Source organism: Geotrypetes seraphini, chromosome 2 (genome assembly GCF_902459505.1).
Source record: "Geotrypetes seraphini chromosome 2, aGeoSer1.1, whole genome shotgun sequence".
In the NCBI taxonomy this organism is placed as follows: domain Eukaryota; kingdom Metazoa; phylum Chordata; class Amphibia; order Gymnophiona; family Dermophiidae; genus Geotrypetes; species Geotrypetes seraphini.
In genome coordinates, this window is record NC_047085.1 from 32,014,866 (window position 1) to 32,040,560 (window position 25,695).

Consider the following 25,695-nt stretch of genomic DNA (forward strand, 5'->3'; position numbering starts at 1 on the left):
AATAAAAATAAGAAGAGCTACTGCAAAAGACTTCTGCACAGACTGCGTGCAGAAATTGTAACTGGATTTGTTTACTAGCTCTCAGGCTAAGAGGGTGGAGCATATCTCAGAAAAGTTGTAGATTTCTGCAACACCCAGACTTCGGGTTGGGATTGAACATCTAGCATATGGAATCCGGAAGGGACATAACATAAATTTTCATTATATAATGCAGATATAGAAACACCACTTGTAATGAGCTTTTCAGCTGGATATGCTGCTGTATTCACTACATACACACAATAGGTAAGAGAATCCATAACGTTTCATGTTAACGGGGAAGAAGCTTAGCCCCTCTGCATGCTGTAAGATGCAATTATTTACTAACTAAAACAGAAATGCATCCCTATCCATGCAACAAGGATAAAATCATGAATGGCTTAGCTTGCTCCCCTTGAAATGAAGCTATATAGTCTTCCATAGAAGGAACATTGTTTCTGTGTGGTTATTGGCATCTTTGTAGGTTCAGACATCTTTCATTAAACCACTACAGCATGAAACAGCAAGCTCACCCATACATCTTTTCATAAAAGCAATGGCTGGCAGCTGCTGAAGTTCTAATTTTGGCTATCCCATAACATTGGGCTGTTTTGCTACAAATTTAATAGCAAATCGTGACAGCAAATATGAATTTTAGATTACTGACATGAAAAGAAGCATTTTTGAAAAACAAAAGTTTTTCAAAAATGGATTGCTTATAAAATCTATTGGCATTATACCAATGGATATAGAGTAGAGAAATTAGATCCAAACAACTCTTATTCCACAGATGACAATTTACTTTTCATCTCCAGTTGTTTTTATCAGGACAGAACAGGACAGGACATGCTGCCCATGAAGCTTCATCAATTTGCTGCAGTTAAAACTCCCTCCTTCTACGATACACATCATGCTTAATAAATAGGACAAAAACTACTGCTCACAGGTACCCACTTTTGGCAGAGTGAAATAAAGCTAAGTTACCTGTAGCAGGTGTTCCCAGAGGACAGTAGGAAACACAGATGGGTGGCATTCTTCCAGAAGCTTTTAAAGACTGCAACACACATGCGCATGCACCTTCCCACCTGCACCACTGTGCAGGACCAGATTGTCTATTAAAAAGCTCATAGAATACAACTCCTAAGGGAGGTGGGCTAGGATGCGAGAATACATGTTCTGCTGTCCTTGGAGAACCCTACTCCAGCTGAGTAACTTTGCTTTCTCTGAGGATAGGCAGAATATTATAGTCTCACAGATGGGAATCCCTAGCTACCAAGCTGACCAAAATAAAAAGGGATAACAAGGACTGCAATAGGTCAAGGCTTAGAAAATTCTCTTTTTCTAGAAAAGAAAATAAAAGGGCTTATGGAAATAGAGTTGGATTTTAGATTCTGAATAGATTCCAAAGGACTGATTCACCAAATCAACTATTGTGTCAGGAATCTTGATTCAACAGTAACGAAGTATTAAATGTGTAGCTCAAAGATCACATCACAGTTCTGCAAATCTCCTATATGGAAGCATCCTCAAGTGGGCCACTGGTACAGCCATGGCTCTAACATTATAAGCTGTGCCATGAACCTTCAGAAACAACCCAGCCTGGGTATAAATAAAGGGTATGCAGTCCACTAGTCAACTGGATGTGTTAATCAGTGGTTGTCACCATCCTGTTAGCATCAATAGAATAAAAGCTAGGTGAACGGTCTATGGGCTTTAGTATACTCCAGATAGAAGGCCAAGATTCTCCTGCAGTCCAAAATGTAGTGTGCTTTGGCCAGAATGGGAATGGAGTTTTGGAAAGAATGGAATTCAGGATGTGTGCGAAGAACTACTTTGTTGTGATGAATCTAGTATTTGGTGGATCAGCTACTAGAGACTGCACTGACCTTGCAGGCTGAAGTGACCATAACCAAGAAACAACCTTCCGGGTCAGATATTTCAGGCAATAGGTATGAAGTAGCTCCAAAAGAGTTTTCATCAACTAAGGGTGAATGACGTTGAGATCCCATGACACAGTGGGAAGTATGACTCAGGGTTTGAGTAAAAATAAACCTCTCATAAATCAAACAGCTAGAGGCTGTCAGAGAAAAGCTTACCTTCTACATCAGTGTCTCTCAAACTGTATGCCACAGCGCCATGGTGTGCCCCGAAGAGATTCCGTGTGTGCCACGAGAGATTCCAGAATTTTACTTTATATTTAAAAATTCCCTTCATAAGTTTACACTAGAATAGATGACATGTACGTTGCGTATGTGAAAGTCTGTCAATGTTATGAGAATCTGTGTGCATAAGGATACAACTGCCCAGACTAGCATCATTCTTTGACGTGACTGGGTCCTTGAAAACTAACGGCAAGTAATTTTATAATTATTTTTAATGCAGTAGTTATCTTAACTTGAGCAACAAAGCAATCAAGGCTTTGTGCTTGTTGAGGGTTCCGGGTCTCACTGAGTCTTTCTCAGATAGAAACCGATGTTTCAGCCACCATGATGTGGCTTTCTTCAGGGTATGCTCTGAAGTCTGCAATGTGACTTTGGAAATAGTGAGTTCACTGACCTGATTAGGAACAGGGCAGTCCACCAATTTGAATTTTGGTGGGAAAATCAGTTGGTCAGAAATTTGAATTTTGTCGTGAAAGTTCATAGAATGGAAAAGTCCTACGTGGGGAGAAAATTTTTAAACCTACCAGAGACTTTTCCATTCTATGGACTTTTCCGCCAAAATTCAAATTTCTGACCAACTGACTTTCCTGCCAAAATTCAAATTGGTGGACTGCCCTGTTCCCAGTCAGGTTAGTGAACACACTATTTCCAAAGTCACACTGCAGACTTCAGAGCATACCCTGAACAAAGTCACAGCGTGGGGGCTGACAACGTCGGTTTCTACCTGACAAAGATGCAGCGAGACTTGGAAACCTATAACAAGCACAATGCCATCTGCGTAAACTCTGAGAGAAAATCAAGGCTTTTGTGAACTTGGATTTTCAGATCTGATAGAAATTAAACTGAAAAAAAAATAAAAAGAATGACTGCAGATGGTGGATGATGAAATGCGTGTTACAATTACCCATACATAGCTTAAAGAACTTTAAATAAATAACTCTCAAATTCCCCCCTTCCCCATTTTACAAAACCATAGTGCAGTTTTTAGCACCGGCCACAGCAGTAACAGCTCTGACACTCATGGGAATTCTATGTGTTGGAGCTGTTACCGTCAAAACGGGCGCTAAAAAATATGCTATGGTTTTATAAAGAAGGGGGGAAGGGTAATATTTTGTTGGTTTTGCAATTTTTTAATTTTAGTCATAATGTGCCGTGAAAAACATTTGCTCCATTTAGTGTGAAAGATCTAAAAAAAAAAAAAAGTTTAAGAGACACTGCTCTACACACTGATGACACACATTAATTACAGTGAGGTAAACCCTTATTGAATTGATTTTTAAAGCAGACTAATAAGTGCAGAAGGTATTCAAGCAGTTTTTGAGTAGAACAAGAAAAATGATCTAGGGCCCTGCCCTTAAGCTTCAAATCTTTTCCATTGGAAGATTAGGTTTTTACTTTTGATAATCTTCTGTTAGTCCCTGTAGGATTCCATACCAAAAGTGTTCAATACCTTACCGCAATCCAGGAATTGCAGAAATCCAAACACTTTTCTGAGCATGTGCTCCTCCTACCTTGGAGAGTGAGTTAGATCCCCCTACAATTCAGTCCCAAAGCAAAGCAACCATACCAGAACCAATCCATGACAAATAAGGGGGCACGAGGGAACTTCCCTGGCAACAAACAATTTCTGTTAAGAGCTCTATCCTTCCCCCCTTTCTCTCCCCCCTTCTACACATAAGTTCATGTAATCCTTTTTCTTCTTCTCTACCCACTATTTTAAGTTCTTGTAAACCATGTCGAGCTCCATTCTCATGGAGATGATGCGGTATATAAACTTAAGGTTTAGATTAGATTAGATCAGCTCTGCAAAATATAAAAACAAGTAATGCATAGAGAAACAATGTAGATCTAACCTGCTGTGTGCAACGAGCACCCACATGAAACAGCCATTGGCAAGATGCATACTAACAGAAGAGCGAACTGCCCCCAGAATCTGTCAACTTGCTGGAAGATCCTGAAGCCTGTAAGAATAACTGAGACAGAAAGAAATGCAGGTGATTTTGTACAGAGAGGCTGAGTCGCGTGGAATCCTAAAGGGACTAATAGAAAGAAGATTATCAAAGGTAAAAGTTTAATCTTCAATTCTGTTATGTCCTTTCCAGATTCCATACGCCAGGTGACCTACCGAAGCAATGGCAGCGTCTAGGGAGGGACAGAAGAGCCTGCCCACAACACCGAGGTCTCAAAAACGACATTAGAGTTAACCACCATATCTACTCAGTAAAACTGGGTAAAGGCATGAAGAGAGGATCAAGTAGCCACCCTACAAATTTTATCTGGATGAATCGCTTGAGACTCCACCCACGAGGCAGCAATACAATTTGTCAAGTGGGCTGTAAAAGAAACCAGCGGCTGCCTACCACAGGCGATGTAAGTGGCAGAAATGGCCATACGAATCCAAAGGGCAATTGAAGACTTAGAAGCCAGCCCACCTGGCCGAGATGGAATAGTCAGGACAAACAGATGATCAAACAGCCAAAAGCCATTAGTCTTCTCCAAATGGTGAAGCAAGACTCTCCTGATGTCCAATTTGTGGAAGATCTAATCTTTTCGCACTAATCCCATGAAGTGAAACGCAGGTAAACAAACCTCCTTGGTGGCATGGAAATCGGAAACCACCTGTGACAGAAAAGAAGGTACTGTACAGAGAAACACCCCACTTCTGTGATCTGTAGAAAGGGTTCACTGCACGAAAGAGTTCGAAACACAACGTGCTGGGACAATGGTGACCAAAAAGACAAACTTGATTGCCAAATCCAGAAGACAAGCTTCCTTCAATGGCTTGAATAGGGCTTCCACAAGGCTTTGCAGAATGAGGTTACGATGTCACATAGAGAAAGAAAGAAGCAAGGTCACAAGCAAAGTGCCCCTCTCAGAAACCTGATCACATCGGACTGGAACCCCTATGTGCTCAGAAGCAGGAAAAGCCTAACCCAGTAAGGCTATTCTTATGTTTTTAAGCCTGCTACCTGAAACTTAAGGGAGGCCATACCTAAACCCATATCCAAGCCTGCTGGAAGAAAAGACAGAGCCACTGGAAAGGGAATCCACTCAAGTTCTACCATGTCCGTGGCACATCACTGTTGGAAAGCCTTCAAGGCTGTGGCCTAAAAAGCCAAAGTAGAGGGGTTCTTAGATTTCAAAAATGCCAAAACGACCACATCAGAATAACCATGCTCCACCAAAGCTGAGTGCTCAAGAGTCATGCCAAAAGATCAAAGTGCCGTGGAGTCTCCATGGGCATTGGACCCTGACTGAGATGGTCATTAAGAAAAGGGAGCTTTTTCTTATGGTCTTGCTGAAGATGTATGAGAACTGCATACCACAGAAGACGAGGCTAATCCAGAGCCACTAGAATCACTAGGCCGGGATGCAACGGTATCCAACAGATGAATCAACCAACCAGAGGACATGGAGGAGGTCGTGAGCTGGCCAGGGCAAAACCAAGGCATCCAGACCTAAACTTTCACGCTCTGTTCTTTGAAAGAAGTGCTTGAGCTATGAGTTCCTAGCTGAAGCCATCAAGTCCAACTGTGGCGGACCGCAGCGCTGCATGATAAAATGGAATGCTCTTCATGAGAGACACCATTTTCCCAGGTCCAGGGCTTGTTGACTGGAAATCTGGCTATACGGTTTTGACTCCGGCCATATGCACTGCAGAAAGAGACAGAAGATGTAACACTGCCCAATGAAACAGTATGCGAGCTTCCTGGCCAAGGGAGCGCTTCTAGTATCCCCTTGTTAATTTGCATACACCACCGCCATGGTGTTCTTGGAGAACATTCGCACCTCTTTCTCTTCCAGAGAGGGCAGAAAAGTGAGAAAATGTCAGCCAAACAGCCTGAAACTTCAGACAATCGATCGATCAACACTTCTGATGTGGTAGTACACTGCCCCAAATGAAGCCATTCCCACAAAGAACACCCCAGCCCAACAGGCTGGCATCAGTCATGAGTGAAACACTCCTTGGTTAAAAAGGTGTGCCCTCGCTGAAGAATCCACCTGAAAAGGCCTTTTGAAGATAATGAGCACACTGTGATCTTGGCGTCATTAAGCAGTACACCCCTCACCACAAGGGAGAGCCTTGCACAAGGTGTCCTGCACCATGACGGAATCCACCTTTGGCTGCTCAAAACTGCTGAACAGCAGGATCCAGTGGAGAACATGTAGCCATAGCTTTAGAATTGGAAAGAGCTTTCTGGAATCCCAGAGGCCCGTCACCAGACCAAAAAACTGTGGGTGGGATGGAAAAGAGGAGGACAGCACAAGTGTCCATGACAGAACACTGAGGCATAGAAGGCTGAGAATTCAATTTAATTCCTTTCAGGGCATCAGCATGAAATGGTGGAAAGAGACAGACCTAAAAAGTCTGCAGATGGTGGGATCCTCACCCAAATCCTCTGAGGTATCGCGCTGACAAGTCCTTGCAAGGGTAGCAGCAACAGCATCCCAAAGAGACACAGTGTCAGGAGACAGGACAGGCATAATATCCATGCAACAATTAATGCAATCAAGATCAGTCATAGCCGGAGGAGAGAGCTCCCGCACAGGGGGCACTGGAATGACCAGTCTGGAAAAAGGTGACAAGCCTACCAGCTACATCAAATGAGCTGGGTCCGCAAAACCACACTCTCCAAAAGAGACGAAGGAAATCCGGGGAAAATGCATACCCCAGTCATTGCTGAGTCCAACTGAAGTGCCCACGCCAAAAGAATCACCAGACTCGAATCTCAGGCGTTTGGCATCAGTGTCCAGAACAGCCGGTGGGCAAGAGTTTTAACCCAAAACACAGACCCAGGCCAACTCCTCAGCCCTGGAGGACCCAGAGGAGGAAAAGCCCAAAGCTCTCGCCCCTCCCTCCCAGCGTGTTGTGGCACATAATGCACAAACACTGTTCCAGCACCAATTTAGCACAATCCATACATACAGTCGACAGATTAGGGGCTGAGGAGTCCAACCCAATTGATTTGAAACAAAATCAAGGGGTTTTGAGGGAGAAATCAATCTTTGAAAAAAAGATCGATTACAATCCAAGATGGCTGCCACCAGCAAATTCATGACAAAAATGGCAAAAATAAAAAAACAGCAATTTGGGGTTTACGGAGGTGGGAGACCTGAGCCCTACCCTCAGAAACTCTGAAAAACGAGTTTCACAAAGTTCCACAGATCACCCCTGAAACTATCACAGGAAATAATGGAGGTGTACTTACAGTCTTTGAAGTGCCTGACTGCCAGCTCTGTTACACTGCAGCTGAATGGAAGAAAATGATTTTCTGCCTCAGAAACTGCTCCAAATGACCAAACTTGAAGATTTCATACTGCCAGTCAGAAGGATACTGACTGTAACCTCTGCCCTCATGGAAACTGTCCACGTGACCAGGGGTGGGAAATGCAGCCTTTGCCCTGAAACCCCGAGGAATAGTTTACTCAGGACGTATTCAGCCTGCACTTAAATCCCTGACAGGGTTAGAGGGCAAGCAAACTCTCAGGGGAATGGACCCAGAGTCTAAGAAGGGTGGCACAAGCAGGCTAACTCCACAGATCCACCAAAGTTTCTCTGTGAAGCAGCAGTCCAGCTCCGCAGGACTGCGTCTTTTCCTCCGGTAGAGGACACTGCATGGGGTCTCATGGCATTGAAGTCACTGAAAAAAACGAACTTTAAGCGGAAAAAAAAAGAAAAATATGCAGAACAAAAGACTTCTGCACAGACTGCTTGCAGAAATTGAAACTCTAGGGGGTTCTAATACACTCTCTAAGGAAGTTGGAGCACATGCACGAAAAAGCATTTGGATTTCTGCAACTTCCAGATTGCGGGAAGGGATTTAACACCTAGAGTATGGAATCCAGAAGGGATGTAACAGAATTAAAATTATATGACCTCTTAGTGGAATCTTTTCTGAAGCAAGCAGGATACTGAAGGAATATTCATACAATTGGAAAGAATCCACTACAAAGCTATCAATCTACAAGCTGTGAGGGTTCAAGGCCTGGAAGTTGGGTTGCAAGAGTATTTTGAAGTCTTTGGAATAAAAAATGTCTTTCAATAATTTTGTCCTATACTAAGAATGTACCTTTGTAACCCGTTCTGAGCTCCTTTGGGAGGACAGGCTAAATAAATGAATAAATAAATAAATTTATTGATGCTATTTTTGTTTTGTGGAATTCTACAAGGGAACAATTTGAGGAATTTTTTATGTACTTGAATGTGTGTCATCCCTCAATTAAGTGTAAAATGAACATCCACCCTTTGGACATTGTGTTTTTGGATGTAAGAATTATGAAAGCAGGGAAAAATTTTTTGACTACTGTGTATTCAAAACCATCTGATAGGAACACCTTGTTGGATTATACCAGTATGCACCCCATGGGCCTTGAAGAACAATCTACCCACGTCTCAGTTTTTTAGGTATCATCGGATTTGCCAACTATTAAAGAATGTTCATGTCAGGCTGAGAAATTGAAAATTAAATACCGTATTAAGAAAGAGGATACCCTAAACCTGTGGTAACTAAAGCCCTGAAAAAGGCAAGATTTAGTCCTCATGAACAATTATTATAGTACAGAGTTAAAGAGATTGATAATACATCGATTCTGTGTATTCTCAGATTTTCCAACATTTCTCAAATGTTGGGCAAAAAAATTAAACACTGGCCCATGTTGCAGATGAAGCCTGATTTCCAGACATCTGAATGTAAAATAGCTTTTTCCCACCTGAGCAAGGGCAAACAGTCCTCTTACAATTCGATACCTCTGTGGCCTTCGACGCAGTAGGCCACTCATTGCTACTCCTCTATCTAGAAGAGTTAGGAATACATGGTAACGTGAAGAAATGGTTTACGGAATTCCTAACCAAAAGAACCTACGAAGTTAGGAGAGGCCAAAAGAAATCACAACCATGGAAGGCATCCTGTGGCATCCCTCAAGGCTCCCTTCTTTCACCATCCCTATTCAATGTGCCTTGGGTCAACATATCGCTGACCCAACGTTCACACATTCTCCTACGCAGATGACCTCTACCTCCTATGTGTGGCTAAAGACTCGGTACCAGACACAATTCAGTACATTATCACACTAATAGAAGACTTAAACTCATGGTCTCACCAGCACTACCTCAAATTGAACGAACAGAAAACAAAGGTGCTCTGGTTTGGCAGCCAAACCACACCACCTCCACGGGAAATCATCTTGAACACGGGCGAGCAGATCCTATAAGCAGAACGTCAAGGGTGCTTGGGGTAATACTCAACTCAGAATTGACCATGAGAGACCAAATCAACTAACTGGTCAAGATGGTCTTCTTTCGATTAAGACAGCTGAGAACAATCAGATCAGCCCTAAGCCCAAAAAACTTCAGGACAGTGGCCTAAGCAGTCCTCCTCCCCCTACTTGTACTACTGTAATTCCCTCTACTGCCACATTGCATTACCTTAAGAAACTGCAGGTACTCCTAAACACAGCAGCAAGGTTCATCCTTCTCAAAACCAAATATGAGAGGGCAAGTCCACTACTTAAGGAATTACACTGGCTACCATTTAAAAGCAGGGTTCAGTTCAAATTTGCATGTATGGTCCATAAAGCCATATATGGAGAAAGCTCAGCTGGACTCTCTTCTGCCATCCCGGTTTTACAGTCCTTCAATGACTCGAGGACAATTCAATGCTGGAAGCTGCCACTCCCCTTCCCCATGCCAGGTCCAGAGAAAAGCTCTCTTCGAGAACACTTATGAATTCCAAAGACCTAAAGTCTGGAACGAACTCTCAAGCAGCTTATGACGACTTACCACACACTTCCAATTCAGGAAGGCACTGAAAACATATCTGTTATCTTCACTGCACTGATCTGTTACAACATATTCATGTGCATGTAGCATATAGCTCTGTATCATTTCTAATATTATATAAGCCGCAATGATTCCTAGTCGACATTTGCGGGATACAAGAATCAGTATGGTAAAATTTGAGTGACTTACTATTTAAATCTGATGTGTGGTCAAATAATGAAGAGAGGAGGGTGGGACATTTTCGTTGTGGATATTGCACAGAATGTGAGGTCATGTTAAAGCTCCTCTTCAGGGCAGCTCCAGTGCTGTTTCGGGAGCTGCTCAAACAGACCTCCGGCAGGCGTCCGCTAGAGAAGGGGTTGTGCTGGTGTGGAAGATGAACTCCGCCTCCCAACAGCCCTAGCGATGCAAACTTAAAACTCCTTCTCTTCACGGCAAACCCATTGTTGTTTCGGGAGCTGTCCCAACAGACCTCTGGCAGACAACCGCTAGGGATACTGTTGTGCTGGCATGGGAGACAAGATCCACCACCCAACAGCTCTAGCGGTGCAAACATAAAGCTCCTCCTCTTTAGGGCAGCTCCATTGCTGTTTTGAGAGCTGCCCCAAACATACCTCCAGCAGGTGACCACTAGGGAAGGAGGTTTGCTGGGAGATGAGCTCCACCTCCCAAAAGCCCTAACTCTCACATGCAATGCTTGATCTCATTTCACACAAGATTCCTCTCCTATCGCCTTAGAACCTAAAAAAAACCCCCAAAAAACAAAAAACCGCACAGACTACAAATGAAACCCTCCTTCACTCAGCTCCCGATACTATTTCTCATCACCCTCACAGCGCTACACAACATATCTCCCAACCACAGTTTCAATGCCTCACAAGATCCCAAGAAGCAAAGGCCTAGATCGCAAGAACCTCTTACACAACCTACGGAAGGTCATGATGGAAGGGTCAACTTATTACCATAATCTGGACCAAGAGACTTGACAAACATATACACAGAAAGCGACCCCTCCCTAAGTCACACAATAACCCAACAATGAATCCAAACAATAGCATACCCTCCTCCGTCTATTGCAAGTACATGAATACAAGATCAGTGGTCAATAAGCTATTCCTCATAAATGATCTGATCTCCACCAAGGATATAGACCTAGTATTTATCACAGAAACATGGTTAAAAGACCAAAGTAGCCCAGAACTCCCCCATCAGACCAAATATCAACCGGTCACGTCAACAAAATATCCGCACAAGACTGGCAGACTATTTCCTCAACAAAATCAAATCAGTCCAAGCAGAAGTCGCAAAGTCCACCATCCCAAACAATCACCACCCTAGCACCACCGAGCAACACACAGAACCTATTGTAGCAGATCAAATCTGGACCACCTTCACTGAACTTACCAACCATGATACCAAAACACTTGTATCAAAACTCTCTACGCGCAGTAGTCCTCTTGACAACTGCCCCGCTTACCTATTGTCGGCCATTCTCCCCCACCCCACCCCCCGAATCATAGCCTGGCTCACTAACCTCCTAAATAGCTCCCTGAATCAAGGCAAATTACCCAAGGAAATAGGAAAAATTGCTCTCACACCCATACCGAAAACTTCAAAACCAGACCTTTCCAAAACTTCAAACTACCGGTCCATCGTTGGCATCCCTATTCTAACAAAATTCCTTGAAACCCATGTAATCAAACAACTAGTCTCTCGTATTGAGCTACATTCATGCCTTCACCCATCCCAATATGGATTCAGAAAGCAACACAGCACAGAACTCCTTATCATCACCCTAATCATCAAAGTAAAACAACTACTAAGCATCTGCCATCAAGCAATACTACTCCAGTTTGATATGTCCGCTGCCTTTGACTCGGTAGACCGTCATTTGCTCATAACCAAACTATCTGAAATCGGAATTACAGGAGCTGTGTTAGACTGGTTCATAGACTTTCTACAAAATAAGAGAGTACACAGTTAAAAAGGAAGTAGTATTCTCCAACCCCTGGAAAGTATTCTGCGGAATTCCGCAAGGCTTCCCATTATCCCCCATCCTTTTCAACCTTTTCGTGAGCTCACTTGGAAACATTAAATTAGAAGACAAAACCTTACTATCCTACGTAGACGACATTTTTCTCTTCATCCCTATTACAAACAAACAACCAAACATAGAAGAGAAAATTTCAAACAACATTGAAAAAATCCACACCTGGGCAACCACAAACAAACTTAAACTAAATGCCACCAAAACCAAAGCCATCTGTTTCCACACCGCTCAGCAGAATGCCCCAACAAGCATTAATCTTTAATCCGGTACCACCCTTGCAGTAGAGAAATCCTCAAAAGTACTTGGCATCATTCTGATTGACACACTCACAATGGATCCTCAAATCTCCAGCCTCCGGAAAAATACCATCTTCACTATGCGCCAACTAAGTCTTATTAAGCCATACTTCCATCAACATTATTTTGCTGATTGTCCAGCTGATGGTACTACCCCAGCTGGACTATTGCAACTCAGCATACTTACTTATTTATTTATTTTGATCTCTATCCTGTTCTCCCAGAAGCTCAGAATGGGTTACAAGTAGACATTCACAATCGTTTGAAAACAGACTAGTCATGACAACAAATAGGTTACAGTAGACAATAACAGAGCTTATTCTAGAAACCAGACTGGTCATAGCGAAGAGTACTAGGAGAAGTATATTGAGGAGGCAGTTTTTAATGGCCCGATTGGCGGAAGAAGATCAACTCCTCTCTAGTTCACAAAATGTGTGTGTGGCGCAGTGGTTGGATCTACAGCCTCATCACCCTGGGGTTGTGGGTTCAAACCCCGCGCTGCTCCTTGTGACCCTGGGCAAGTCACTTAATCCTCCATAGCCCCAGGTACGTTAGATAGATTGTGAGCCCATCGGGACAGAGAGGGAAAAATGCTTGAGTACATGATTGTAAAAACCATTTAGATAACCTTGATAGGCGGTATATAAAATCCTAATAAACTTGAAACTTGATTCAGAATACAGCTGTCAGACTTATCTTCAACCTATAGAAATATGATTCGATCTCAGCCTACCTCAAACAATTACACTGGCTACCATTCTTTGTTTTGATCTCAATCCCCCTACTTTTATTTCAACCTTTTTTTTAAATATAATTTTAACATTTTAAGGAAGGCAGACAGCAATCATCAGGGGGAAACAGAGGGGGGCCATGGAGCACGCAGGCATGGCAAAACAGGCACGGGACAGGCAGGCATTGCACAACAGGGGACCAGGGGGGAGAGGGAGAGGGGGCTGCTTTGGGGGAGGGGGCAGACAGCAATCATCAGGGGGGAACAGAAGGGGGCCATGGAGCACGCAGGCATGGCACAACAGGCACAGGGCAGGCAGCCATTGCACAACAGGGGACAGGGGGAGAGGGAAAGGGGGCTGCTGTGGGGGGAGGGGTGTGCTGGGGGCAGACATCAATCATCGGGGGGGGAACAGAAGAGGGCCACAGAGCACGCAGGTATGGCTCAACAGGGGGAGAGGGAAAGGGGTGTGCTGGGGGGCAGAAAACAATCATGCTTTGCTCTGGGAGGGGGGACACAGAAGGGGGCCACGGAGAGACAGGCAGGCATGGCGCAACAGAGAAATACAGGTAGGCAGGGGGGCCAGGGAGAGACACAGACAGAATGAATGAAAGATAGACAGCGTCCAAGGAGAGAGAGACAAAGAAAAATCCCCAGACAGACAGACAGACATCTGCTCTAGCGCCCGTTAATGTAATGGGCTTAAAGACTAGTCTAATATAATAAAACGGTAAGCCGCGCATGCGCACTTCCACTGCGTGCGTCCGTTTTCTGTGAGATGTAGGGCACCTCAGGTAGGAGTGCGCATGCGCACGAATCTGGCTAGTCATCGGCGTCTTCTTCGCTCCTCTCTCCGGCACACCCGAACCCCCGTTCAGCCTCCCATCCGACCCTCCCTTCGGTTCCCTTAGTCCCTTGCCGCTGCTCCTCTTCTCTTCCCGCCCCGCGGTCCCGACAAACACCCTTACTCCAGCAGGGGCCGCAGCACTCTAAACACGCTGCTTCGCAAATCAGGCCAGTAGAAGGCCGCGAAGCAGCGTGTTTAGAGTGCTGCGGCCCCTGCTGGAGTAAGGACGTTTGTCGGGACCGCAGGAAGGGGGCGGCAAGGGACTAAGGGAGCAGAGGGTTGAAATATAGCCACTGATTTTCTTTAAATGGTGAGAACAGGACCCAATATGGGGGCAGCTTTGGGGGAGGGGTGTGCTGCGAGGCAGACACCTTTGCTTGGGGGGGAGGAAGAAAGAAGGGGGGCCACGGAGATGAACTGGAGAGGGAGAGGGAAAGCGGGCTGCTTTGGGGGAGCGGTGTGCTGGGAGGCAGACAGCTTTGCTTGGGGGGGAAGACAGAAGGGGGGCCATGGAGACACAGTCAGGGACGAACTGGAGAGGGAGAGGGAAAGGGGGCTGCTTTGGGGGAGGGATGTGCTGGGAGGCAGACAGCTTTGCTTGGGGGGAAGACAGAAGGGGGCCACGGAGAGACAGTCAGGGAGGAACTGGAGGGGGAGAGGGAAAGGAGGCTGCTTTAGGGGAGGGGTGTGCTGGGAGACAGACAGCTTTGCTTGGGGGAGGGAAGACAGAAGGGGGGGCCATGGAGACACAGTCAGGGAGGAACTGGAGGGGGAGAGGGAAAGGGGGCTGCTTTGGGGGAGGGGTGTGCTGGGAGACAGACAGCTTTGCTTGGGGGAGGGAAGACAGAAGGGGGGGCCATGGAGACACAGTCAGGGAGGAACTGGAGGGGGCGAGGGAAAGGGGGATGCTTTGGGGGAGGGGTGTTGGGGGAAGACAGAAGGGGGGGCCACGGAAACACAGTCAGGGAGGAACTGGAGGCCGAAAGGGAAAGGAGGCTGCTTTGGGGGGAGGGGTGTGTTGGGAGGCAGACAGCTTTGCTTGGGGGAGGGGAGACAGAAGGGGGCCACAGAGAGACAGTCAGGGAGGAACTGAAGGGGGAGAGGGAAAGGCGGCTGCTTTCTAGCACCCGTTAATGTAGCAGGCTTTAACACTAGTCTCTAATAAAGTGTTTGAGGCTTTTTCTCCACTTTGTTATTAAATGCTTTTTTCTGTGGGCAAACCCACCGCTGGCTGGTAATATTAGAAGAACTAAAAAGGGTAATAAAGTTGGTTCTGTGCAGTACTTACAAAGAAACAAGCTGAAATGGGTTGCACAAAAAGGACTCCGATGCAGGCTATGAGACAGATGCAAAAAAGATATCTTGCATTGCTCCTAAATGAGAGAAAACTCTCTGATCCGTGCAGTGGGTGGGAAAGCATGCATGCATGCACAGTGTAGTCTTCTAAAAACTTCTGGAAAGTTGATGTGAAGTTTCAATGCCAGGTTCCACCAGATAAAGACACAATTTTGTGGGAAGATGATGTCCTGCTTATTCTTAGAGAAGCAACTATACATCTACCAATGGGAAAAATAAGGTCCACTCTTCAATATATTGTCCAATATATGCACACATAGTAGAACCAAAGGCTGATTAATCAAATATCTAATGATGATTAATAAGCACTTCTATCTTTATATATAACAAAAGGAGGAAAAATGGAACGTCAGTGAGTGGGGCAGACTGTGCCAATGAAAATCATTCTATAGTGCTACAAGTCCCAATCTCAATATAATCATAGGCAAAAAAAACCCTCCTATTTTCAATGATGTAATAATTGTGATATAGTAATTCAATGATGTCTGCACTTACTGTATTTCATTTCAAAAAGTACAGCACATATCTTTAAGAATCCCTATGCTGTTCATATGTCAAGGATACTATTTTTGCAACTATTAAATTTAGTTAAGGGTTTGAATCATGTGACATAATAATGGTCACTTTTGATATTAAATTCCTATACACATCTATACCCCAACAAGGGGCTTTAGAAATAGTTTTGGATTTTCTAGAATCAAAACTTAGACCACATAAAGTCCCCTCAGAATTTTTATTAGATCTGGCAAGGGTGGCTTTAATGAAGAATTTTTTTCTTTTTTCAAAATGACCTATATTTGCAAATCTCTGGGGTAGCTATGGATGTTACTTTTGCACCATCGGTAGCTAATGTGTTCATGACTAAGTTTGAGGAACAGTGAGTTTATAAGTCCCCTTATTTTCAGTATGTAACCTTGTGGCTCAGATATATTGATCAGTATCAAAGAAAGCACACCCTCAATGTGCTCAAGATTTCGTATCAGATCTTCTCTAAAAGGGAGAAAAGACCTCAGTGTCCAATAGGGGCTCTCAAAATAACTACCCACATAGACAAGCTGGTTTCAAATAGAACTTGAAGCCAGCAGACACATCCTTGGTCAAAAAACTCCCAAAAAGAATGAAGACGCAATTTCAGAATCACTTTCCAAAAAAAACAGTCTTTCAATAATAATATCAGTCTTATCAATCTTTACAATGAAATCACTTATCTGAAAAACGTTGTCTTTTCAGTAGATTTACACGAAAATCTGGGGCTTGAAAGCAGGAAAAAAACAGCTCCATAGGGGATCAGCTTAGAGCATAGGGGCTACTTCAATACAACCGCTAGCCCGCCTCCACAAAATCATAACTGATTTCATTGTAAAGATTGATAAGACTGATATTATTATTGAAACAGACTGTTTTTTTTGGAAAGTGATTCTGAAATTGCGTCTTCATTCTTTTTGGGAATTTTTTGACCAAGGATGTGTCTGCTGGCTTCAAGTTCTATTTGAAACCAGCTTGTCTACGTGGGTAGTTATTTTGAGAGCCCCTATTGGACACTGAGGTCTTTTCTCCCTTTTAGAGAAGATCTGATACGAAATCTTGAGCACATTGAGGGTGTGTTTTCTTTGATACTGATTTATTTGACATCCTTTCTTGTTTACATTTATTTTTCAGATATATTGATGACATTTTTGATAGGGACAGAAAGTGAGTCTGAGTTATAGACTTTTAATAGATTGTTAAACTCATGTGATGAACACATTCAAGTGACCTGTAATTTTTCCATGGAGTCTAACAGTTTCCTGGATGTAGATGTTTATTTTCATCAAGACAAATTTGACACTAAATTTTTTAAAAGCCTACAGACAGAAATACTATACTTGAATATGGAAGTTGTCATCCTGTTTCATTAAAGAACAGTCTTCAATACTCTCAATGACTAAGATACAAAAGGATTTGTTCATCAAAAATAACTTTCAAAACAGAAGTTAAACACCTCACTAGTCGTGCATATCCCAACTGTTTTAGATTGGGCATACAAAAACAATGGCCAATCAGGGACTTCCTTAGAATCCTTCCTAAGGAAGTCCCTGATTGGCTGAGGCGGCCCAGGCTCCTCCAATCGGTACACGATTGGTTTGCTTAGTGAATCTAGCCAAAGTGTCTTTATTAATCCTGCAGATGGAAAAAGTTATATACTATGTTATCATACAAACTGTAAAACAGAATTCATAGTATACATTATTCTCTGTCCATGTAATCAACTATATGTAGGGGGGAAAACTACTCAAAATTTACATACACGGATGACTGAACATAAGTCCTGCATTACCCATCTAAAGTTTGGAGCTCCATTAATTGCTGATCACTCCACTTTTGAACATACCTTTTCAGATTTAAGATGTTTTCCAATTGATTATATTCCAGATACCTGACAAGAGGGTGATCTTAACAAGAAGTTAATTCAATGTGAGCAAAGAAGGATAGATCGGCTGAATTCTTTATAGCTGAAAGGTTTTAACATTAATATTCAATGGTCAGCATTTTTGTAAGATGCTACGAGTAGACCATGACCTCAGAATGACATTTCAGTTTTGCACTGGTCTATTTGTATGTAGGTGTGTTTAAATCTTAGCAACATTCTTAATGCACAGCTTAGGAAGGTTTGATTACAGCTGGGCAGAGCAACCATGCTTTTTTGGGCTGCTGAAACAAAATTGTATTTAGTGGCCAGAGAAGCCTTAAAGTATAATGAAGTTTTTTGACCGACAGAAGAAAGACTGCGTAATAATATTTTATTTCCCACAGAATTATGCCTGCACTGATTAACTGTTAATATACAACCTTTACTTCCCCTGAGAAAGCCGCAGGTAAAATGGAAGTGCTCCGTAGGGATTCCTAAAGATAAGTGCTGTATTTTTTTAAATGAAATAAGAGGCAGACATTATTGAATTACTATATCACTGTATTATTACATCATCAAAAATAGGAGGTTTTTTGACCTATGATTGTATTGGGATTTGCAGCACTGTAGAATGATTTTCATTGGCGCAGCCTGCCCAACTCACTGAGGTCTTTTTTCCTCCTTTTGTTATATATAAACATAGACGTGATTATTAATCATCATTAAGTATGTGATTAGTCGGCCTTTGGTTCCGCTGTGTGTGCATATGTTCTTAGAGAAGAACATATAACATTTTCTTTGATAACTGCTGTATACAACATTTATAGCAAAGGAAATGATTAAATACCCAGTCTCCCACTAGTTGTAGGTCCTCTCTCTTCCTTAATTTCATCACTGGCTTTACATGTTGACGTTTCTTCTTTTTTTGAAGATATTTTGAACCATTTTCGCTCCTCTCTGTCTTTATTGCTGTTTGCACTGGTTCGAGGTTTATTCCCTGTTTTATTCTTGGCTGCTGCTGCAGCTGCTGCTTTGACCAGCGCTATCCAGTCCTTCAAAAAATATATTCACATATAATATTCAGGTAGCTAAAGAAAAACAAACTATATATAAATACAATATTAGTTTTTACATAGATTATGATGGTAATCACCCCTTCTAAATAATCACTACTGCTATATTTAGCAGTCATTACAAAGTTTATTCTATCAGAAAGTCACATAGATATAGGTGGCTTGTACACAAATAAATGCAGGTATTTTATTAATTTAGGAACATATACACACATCTTCAATGGCGTGTACTTTACAGCAGGGCTGTGGAGTCAACACACCAAACCTCCAACTCCGATTGATATTAGGCTTTACATTTTTTGTACTGGATCTAAAGTACAGTCAAACCTCGGTTTGCGAGTAACCCGGTTTGCGAGTGTTTTGCAAGACGAGCAAAACATTCAGCAAACTTTTGACTCGCAAACCGAGTGTTGACTCGATTTGCGAGCACCCCCCCATAACCGGCATCGCTCCCCCCCACTCGCAAAGGCCCCCTCGCTCCAACCGGCAATCCCCCCTCCCCCCGCGTGAACCGGCCCCCCCCCCGCCCGAACAACTTAAACTTACTCCCCCCCCCCTGTCTAGCGCAGGCACAGATCGTGTGCCTAGAAGATCTTCCGGCTTCCGCTTCTGCCTGCGTGCCTTGAGCATGCATCTGCGCATGCTCAAGGACTTCTAATTCTCCCTCTCACCGAGAATCTCGGCGAGAGGGAGAATTAGAAGTCCTTGAGCATGCGCAGATGCATGCTCAAGGCAGGCAGAAGCCGGAAGATCTTCTAGGCACACAATATGTGCCTGCGCTAGACGGGGGGGGGGGTGTAAGTTTAAGTTGTTCGGGCGGGGAGGCCGGTTCGCACGGGGGGGTGCTGGTTGGAGCGAGGGGGCCTTTGCGAGCGGGGGGGGAGAGTGATGCCGGTTATCAGGGGGGAACGTATCAAAGTGAGTTTCCATTATTTTCTATGGGGAAACTCGCTTTGATAAACTCACATTTTGGATTACGAGCATGCTCCTAATCCAAGGTACCACTGTACTGGTAAATACTGTGTAAGTTATATTACAATATTTTCCATACAAGTTAGATGCCAATCTAGGTGCTTTTCTATTCTCTCACGTTTTGCTATAATAAATAGGAATGAGGCCAGTCTCTTTCAACTGAAAGGAAATTCCAGAGTGAGAGGGCATGGGATAAAGTTAAAATAGATTTAGCGTGTATAGCCCTACTAAAAATAAAATCTAGTGATTTTATTTTTATAACCATCTTGCCTTCCCTTCACGGGTACCATATCTTTCCATCCTCTCCTCTCAGGAGTGGCCTAGTGGTTAGAGCAGTTGTCTCAGCACTCTGAAGTTGTGAGTTCGATTCCCACTGCAGCTCATTCTCACTCTAGGTAAGTCATTGCCCCAGGTACAAAACAAGTACAGTGGAACCTTGGTTTACGAGCATAATTCGTTCCAGAAGCATGCTCGGAAACCAAATTGCTCGTATAACAAAACGAGTTTCCCCATAGGAAGGAAGGGAAACTTACTTGATTCGTTCCACCTCCCCTCCCCCCCCCCCCACCCACCCCACCCCGAGGCCACCGGCGCTGCTACTCCACCCCCCCCAATGATCAAATATCCCCTCCCCCTCAATCCAGCATCCCCCACTCACCCACCCACCCAAACATAATCGCTTACCCTGCAGATGCTCAAAGCACAAGCAACAGGGAGGATCTTCAGGCACCGGCATGTCCTGTGCGTTGGTGATGATGCCAGTGCCAGAGTGGGGTAAGCGATTGTGTTTGGGTGGGTGGGTGAGTAGGGGATGCCGGATCACGGCGGGGGGAGGGGGCTGGCAAATCGAGCTAAGCTCGGTTTCCGAGGCGCAGATTTTGCATATGTTTTGCAAAACACTCGCAAACCGCAGCACTTGTAAACCGAGGTTTGACAGTACCTGTCTAAAATATATAAACCACTTTGATTGTGTAAACCACACAGAAAAAGCGGTATACAAGTCCCATTCCCTATCTCCTCTCCTCAGGCATCTCATCCTATTTCCTCCCCGCCCTACCATGGGAACTATGTCTCTCCTCCTCTCCTCACGATCTGCATCCTTCTCTCTCCTTTTTGCTATGGCAACTCTTCATAACTCACCGCACACACTGGCAGCTCCCTCTCCTGTGCGGCGAGTTATGAAGAGGAGCCCGTAGAATAAAAGAAAAGAGAGAAAGATGCAGATCACAGATGGGAGGATGGGTGTGCTAATCACATTTAAAAATGTTAATAGTGTTAAAACGATTAATTGTTAATCACTTTAACACAGTAATTTATTTATTTAAAAGTTTCTATACCGCATAAAACCTGCACAGCTTACATAACAACATACATAAAAGTGTAAACATTACATACATTTCTATTCCGAAACAATTCTTTCCTCTTCAGGAATCACCCTGCAACACTACAAAATGTCACATCATATGACCGAGTTTCCAAATAATTGAGCATTTAAAATATCTCATCACATAAAACATTCACAAACAAGTGTGTTTTTAATAGTTTTTTTAAACCCAGCCTGACTGCACATAAATGCAGGGATCCTGGCAAGGTGTTCCAAAGCTTCACTCCCCTCACAGACAGCATAGTGCCACCAATCTTGGAATGGGTAATTATCCTCTTACTCCCCAAACTCAATTTCATCGTATTTGCTGATCTTAAACTCCTTCTAGGTTGATAAATTTCAAACCACCCTTGCAATATTATAGGCGATACAACACCTATAAGCACATAAGCATTGCCTCTGCCGAGTCAGACCATAGGTCCATCATGCCCAGCAGTCCGCTCCCGCGGCGGCCCCCCAGGTCAATGACCTGTAGTGATCTATTACTCAAGAGCATTTTGTCTTGTATAGTAACCCTCTAATTGTACCCCTGGATTCCCTTTCCCTTCAGGAACTCGTCCAATCCCTTTTTGAAACCCAAAACCGTACTCTGCTCAACCACCCCCTCTGGAAGCGCATTCCAGGTGTCCACCACCCTCTGGGTGAAGAAGAACTTCCTAGCATTTGTTCTGAACCTATCTCCCTTCAATTTTTTTGAGTGCCCTCTAGTTTTTGTTGCCCCCGCCAGTCTGAAGAATCTGTCTCTCTCTACCTTCACTATACCCTTCATGATCTTATAAGTTTCTATCATATCCCCTCTAAGTCTCCGCTTTTCCAGGGAAAAGAGTCCCAGCTTCTCCAGCCTCTCAGCATACGAGAGGTTTTCCATGCCCTTTATCATTTTTGTTGCTCTTCTCTGGACCCTCTCGAGTATCGAGAATTTTGTAGTGTACTCTCTGTAACATTTTCTTGGGCACAAGAAAATACCTGAAATATAATCTTTTCCCTTTTTCCCCTGGTAGCAAGGGTTCAATCACATTGACCTTTAAAAGGGTGTAGATTTCCTAAATCAGTACCTGTCTGTGCAGAAAGCTGCAGAATGATGCTCTCGGTGGGCAATTTGGTGGATGTAGACGCAAATTCAGTGCATAACCGAGACAGACTATTTAAAGAACCTATCGGTCAGAGGTTATAAGGGTTCAATGTTTCATGGAAAAATTTAGCCTTCCACCTACTGGGTAGGTTGTCCAGGACAGTGACTACAACTGTGGCCATGCTCTGCTGGAGCCAGTCAAAAGCTTGTCTTCTGCTTCGACTGGGGAACTGGCTGGGCCTTCTGTTAACGGAGCTGACAGGATCGGGAACGCTAGGGCTGAAACTGCTGGGTAGAGTGAGAAGGCAGCAGGTACCTATGCCTTTGAGAATAGTAAGGACAATTTTTTTGCCTACTAGAAAACCTCTTAGTAGAGGAAGATGCAGCTGCAGGCTGCCAAGTCATAAACTGGATGGTGTCTGTATGCTTCTTAATGAGATCAGCCACCTCCTCCCCAATGCTCCCTAGCCACTGCAGCTGCTTCTAGGCCAGTTGGTTAAGTTCTTCAGCCTGCTCTGGTGGAACAGAATCTGCAAGAGATAAAGCATTGCATATGAGAGACTTCAAGTATATGTTCATGTGGAGCTGGCAGGAGTGAACGTGGGAAATTAGGACTGGCAGTCTGAGAAGTCTTCCTCCCAACAGAATCCAAAGTCCTGGCCTCTCTACATAGGGAAGCCGAGGCATGAGGCCTAGCAATTCTTGCCCATTTGAGAGCAGATTCCACCTCCAAAGAATGTTGAAGAAGTTGAGCCTGGTACAACTTGCACTAAGACGGGAGCTTCCCAGTTCCTTGTCAGTGCATCCTTAAGGATAGTGTGCACCTGCACTGTGACCCCTTCCTTAGGAGAAAATGCACTCTGTGACTTCCAACATCTCAGCTCCAGGCTCCTCCTCTGTTTCCAACTTAAATTGGATGGCCAAATCTATCTCCCTGACAAAACTGGTGAAACAAAGATTCTGATGGAGACTTCTTTCTCTCTTGAGGTGGTGATGAGACAGAAGGGATATCATATGACTCCTTTCTCTCTTGAGGTGGTGATGAGACAGAAGGGATATCATATGACTCCTTTTTGAGAAGTAATGTGGGTTCCCATATGAGTCCCACGAGTGGTCCCAGTCAGACTCTTCTTCCAAGTCTAAATGCATAGAGAGGGCTTCAGCTCACCTTGGCCAGTGGGATGGTACCCATGTCCTAAAGGGCATTGAAGTACAGTCCTACCATTGGACTCCAGGGAAGCTTCATCCCCCGACATCAAAGGCAGTGCTGCATGCGTTGATGCTGAAGCCAGCACACCTCGGGGTACTGGCATCAGGGCTGAGCCTCAACTGGCTCAATCACCCTCAATGCCTGAGCAGGTTATAGCTGTAGGATCTGTGCTAGCTCCTGTCTTAGGATTGCTTGGTACCACTCATCAAAGATAGACATCAGCAAAGGATGGGGGCCAGTGGAGGGACAGCCTGAGAAGGCCTTGGTGCTGAATTGGAAGAGAAGGCCTGGTTGCCCAGCAGGACTGCACCAAGCCAGCAACGCACCCTGTGTGATAAGCTCCCTAGAGCTCCTAACCTGCCGTGTCACAGCCAAGCAGAGAAGGCAATGGGCGAGAAACAATTTTGGAGCCTCTGCCTCCCTTGCACCCTGTGTGACTGCAGTTCTCACACATAGCTTGCTGTAGCAGATGAAATGGCAGATGAAGTTCAATGTGGAGAAATGCAAGGTAATGCATTTAGGCAATAAGAATAAGGAATACGAGTATACAATGTCAGGTGCAACTCTGGGGAAGAGTGAACAAGAAAAGGACCTGGGTATACTGATAGATAGGACCCTGAAGCCGTCGGCACAATGCGCGGCAGCGGCAAAGAAGGCAAATAGAATGTTGGGCATGATAAAGAACGGAATCTCGAGTAGATCGGAGAAAGTTATAATGCCGCTTTATAGGGCAATGGTCAGACCGCACTTGGAATACTGCGTCCAACATTGGTCTCCCTACCTAAAGAAGGATATAAAACTGCTGGAGAGGGTGCAGAGATGAGCAACAAAACTGGTGAAGGGTATGGAGAAACTGGAATACGAGGATAGACTTATAACACTAGGATTGTTCTCACTTGAGAAAAGGAGACTGCGTGGGGATATGATCGAGACCTTCAAAATACTGAAAGGAATCGACAAAATAGAGCAGAGAAGATTATTTACATTGTCCAATTTGACACGGACTAGAGGACATGAAATGAAGCTAAGGGGGGACAGGTTCAGGACTCATGTCAGGAAGTTCTGCTTCACTCAGAGAGTGGTTGACACCTGGAATGCCCTCCCAGAGGAGATTATTGCGGAATCGACCGTCCTAGGCTTCAAGAGCAAACTAGATGCATATCTCCTTAAGAGAGGCATATAAAGATGGTGGACTATAAATTACGCCAGGTGTACACCTGGCAGGGCCTCCGCGTGTGCGGATCGCCGGACTTGATGGACCGAAGGTCTGATCCGGAGATGGCAGTTCTTATGTTCTTAGCCCTGCTACCTGGCGATTTGTGCATCAGCACATCCAATATAGAGGGGGAGTGATCCTATCGGTGCCGATGCTTCTTGGGCATCAGAGACTCTGATGGCCTAGTGTTCTCTGCACCGTGCCTCAAGGAGGACTAATGCTTGTGTTTCTTGGGCTTCCCCCAATGCTCAGCATCACAGTCCTTCGGTGTCAAGGATGACGTCAAACCCATACACATCCTCAGTGTTGAGTCCAATGAACACCTGTCTCAGGGCTGACTACCTGATGTCGAGTGACGTGGAGACCCTCTCAATGCCAGTGAACTCCCAAGGTTTCCTGGTACCTGGGCAGCCACCAATGTTGATGCTTCTGATGCCGAAGTCAGTGGACCGGCCTTCAAGGAGCCAAAGAAGCTTCTCCTGTTGGAATATGCCAAGCTCTTTGTCTCCTTAACTGCATTTACAAACAGAGAGAACAATCAGTACAATTGTGAGCAGGTCCAAGGCATGCCATGCACCAAGAGTGCGAGTTCATCTCTAAGATCACCCAATTAAATTACATGCACCTCTTGAAGCTACTGGAGAGCTTCTTAGACATTGAAAAAAGTTACTGCGACCAAATTAAATTTTTGAATTGTGATGCAAAATGGGGCACGCTCAAATTGAGGTTTCAGCCTCAGCCCAAACTTAGGTCTAACACCATGAAAAGTAAAGAAAACTTAAAAGGGCCGCAAACACTAAAAAAATACACGGGAAAGAGAGACAGCTAAAAAAAAGGAAGAAAAAAATTAATGTAAAAAGCCTCAAGGAAGGCGCAAAGAAGCACTTGGAAAAAACTGAAGAGAGAGAGAGCATCTGAACATGTTCTCTCAGCTCCACAGAAAAACAAAGATTGAGGAACCTCTACTCATATGTCTGGTAGGAAAGCACCCCTGGGTGCACAGTATGGCACTATTAGAAGTTTCCACATAATAGCTAGTTAGCTCTATGCTAGGCTACATCAGATGACGTCACCCAGCTGTGAGAATTGAAAGCATGCTTGTCCTCAGGAGAAAGAATATTAGGAAAGGAATGGAAAACA

General features: G+C 44.2%; 1 protein-coding gene across 3 annotated transcripts in view; it reads right to left on the bottom strand.

The window, feature by feature from the left end:
- PHF20L1 (PHD finger protein 20 like 1) overlaps positions 1 to 25,695 on the bottom strand; it is a 306,054-nt gene that overhangs the window by 178,915 nt on the left and 101,444 nt on the right. For all 3 annotated transcript variants that reach the window (XM_033931888.1, XM_033931889.1, XM_033931890.1), the window contains one exon: positions 18,476 to 18,680. In XM_033931888.1, the coding sequence (XP_033787779.1) occupies positions 18,476 to 18,680 (205 nt within the window). The remainder of the gene's footprint in view (positions 1 to 18,475; positions 18,681 to 25,695) is intronic.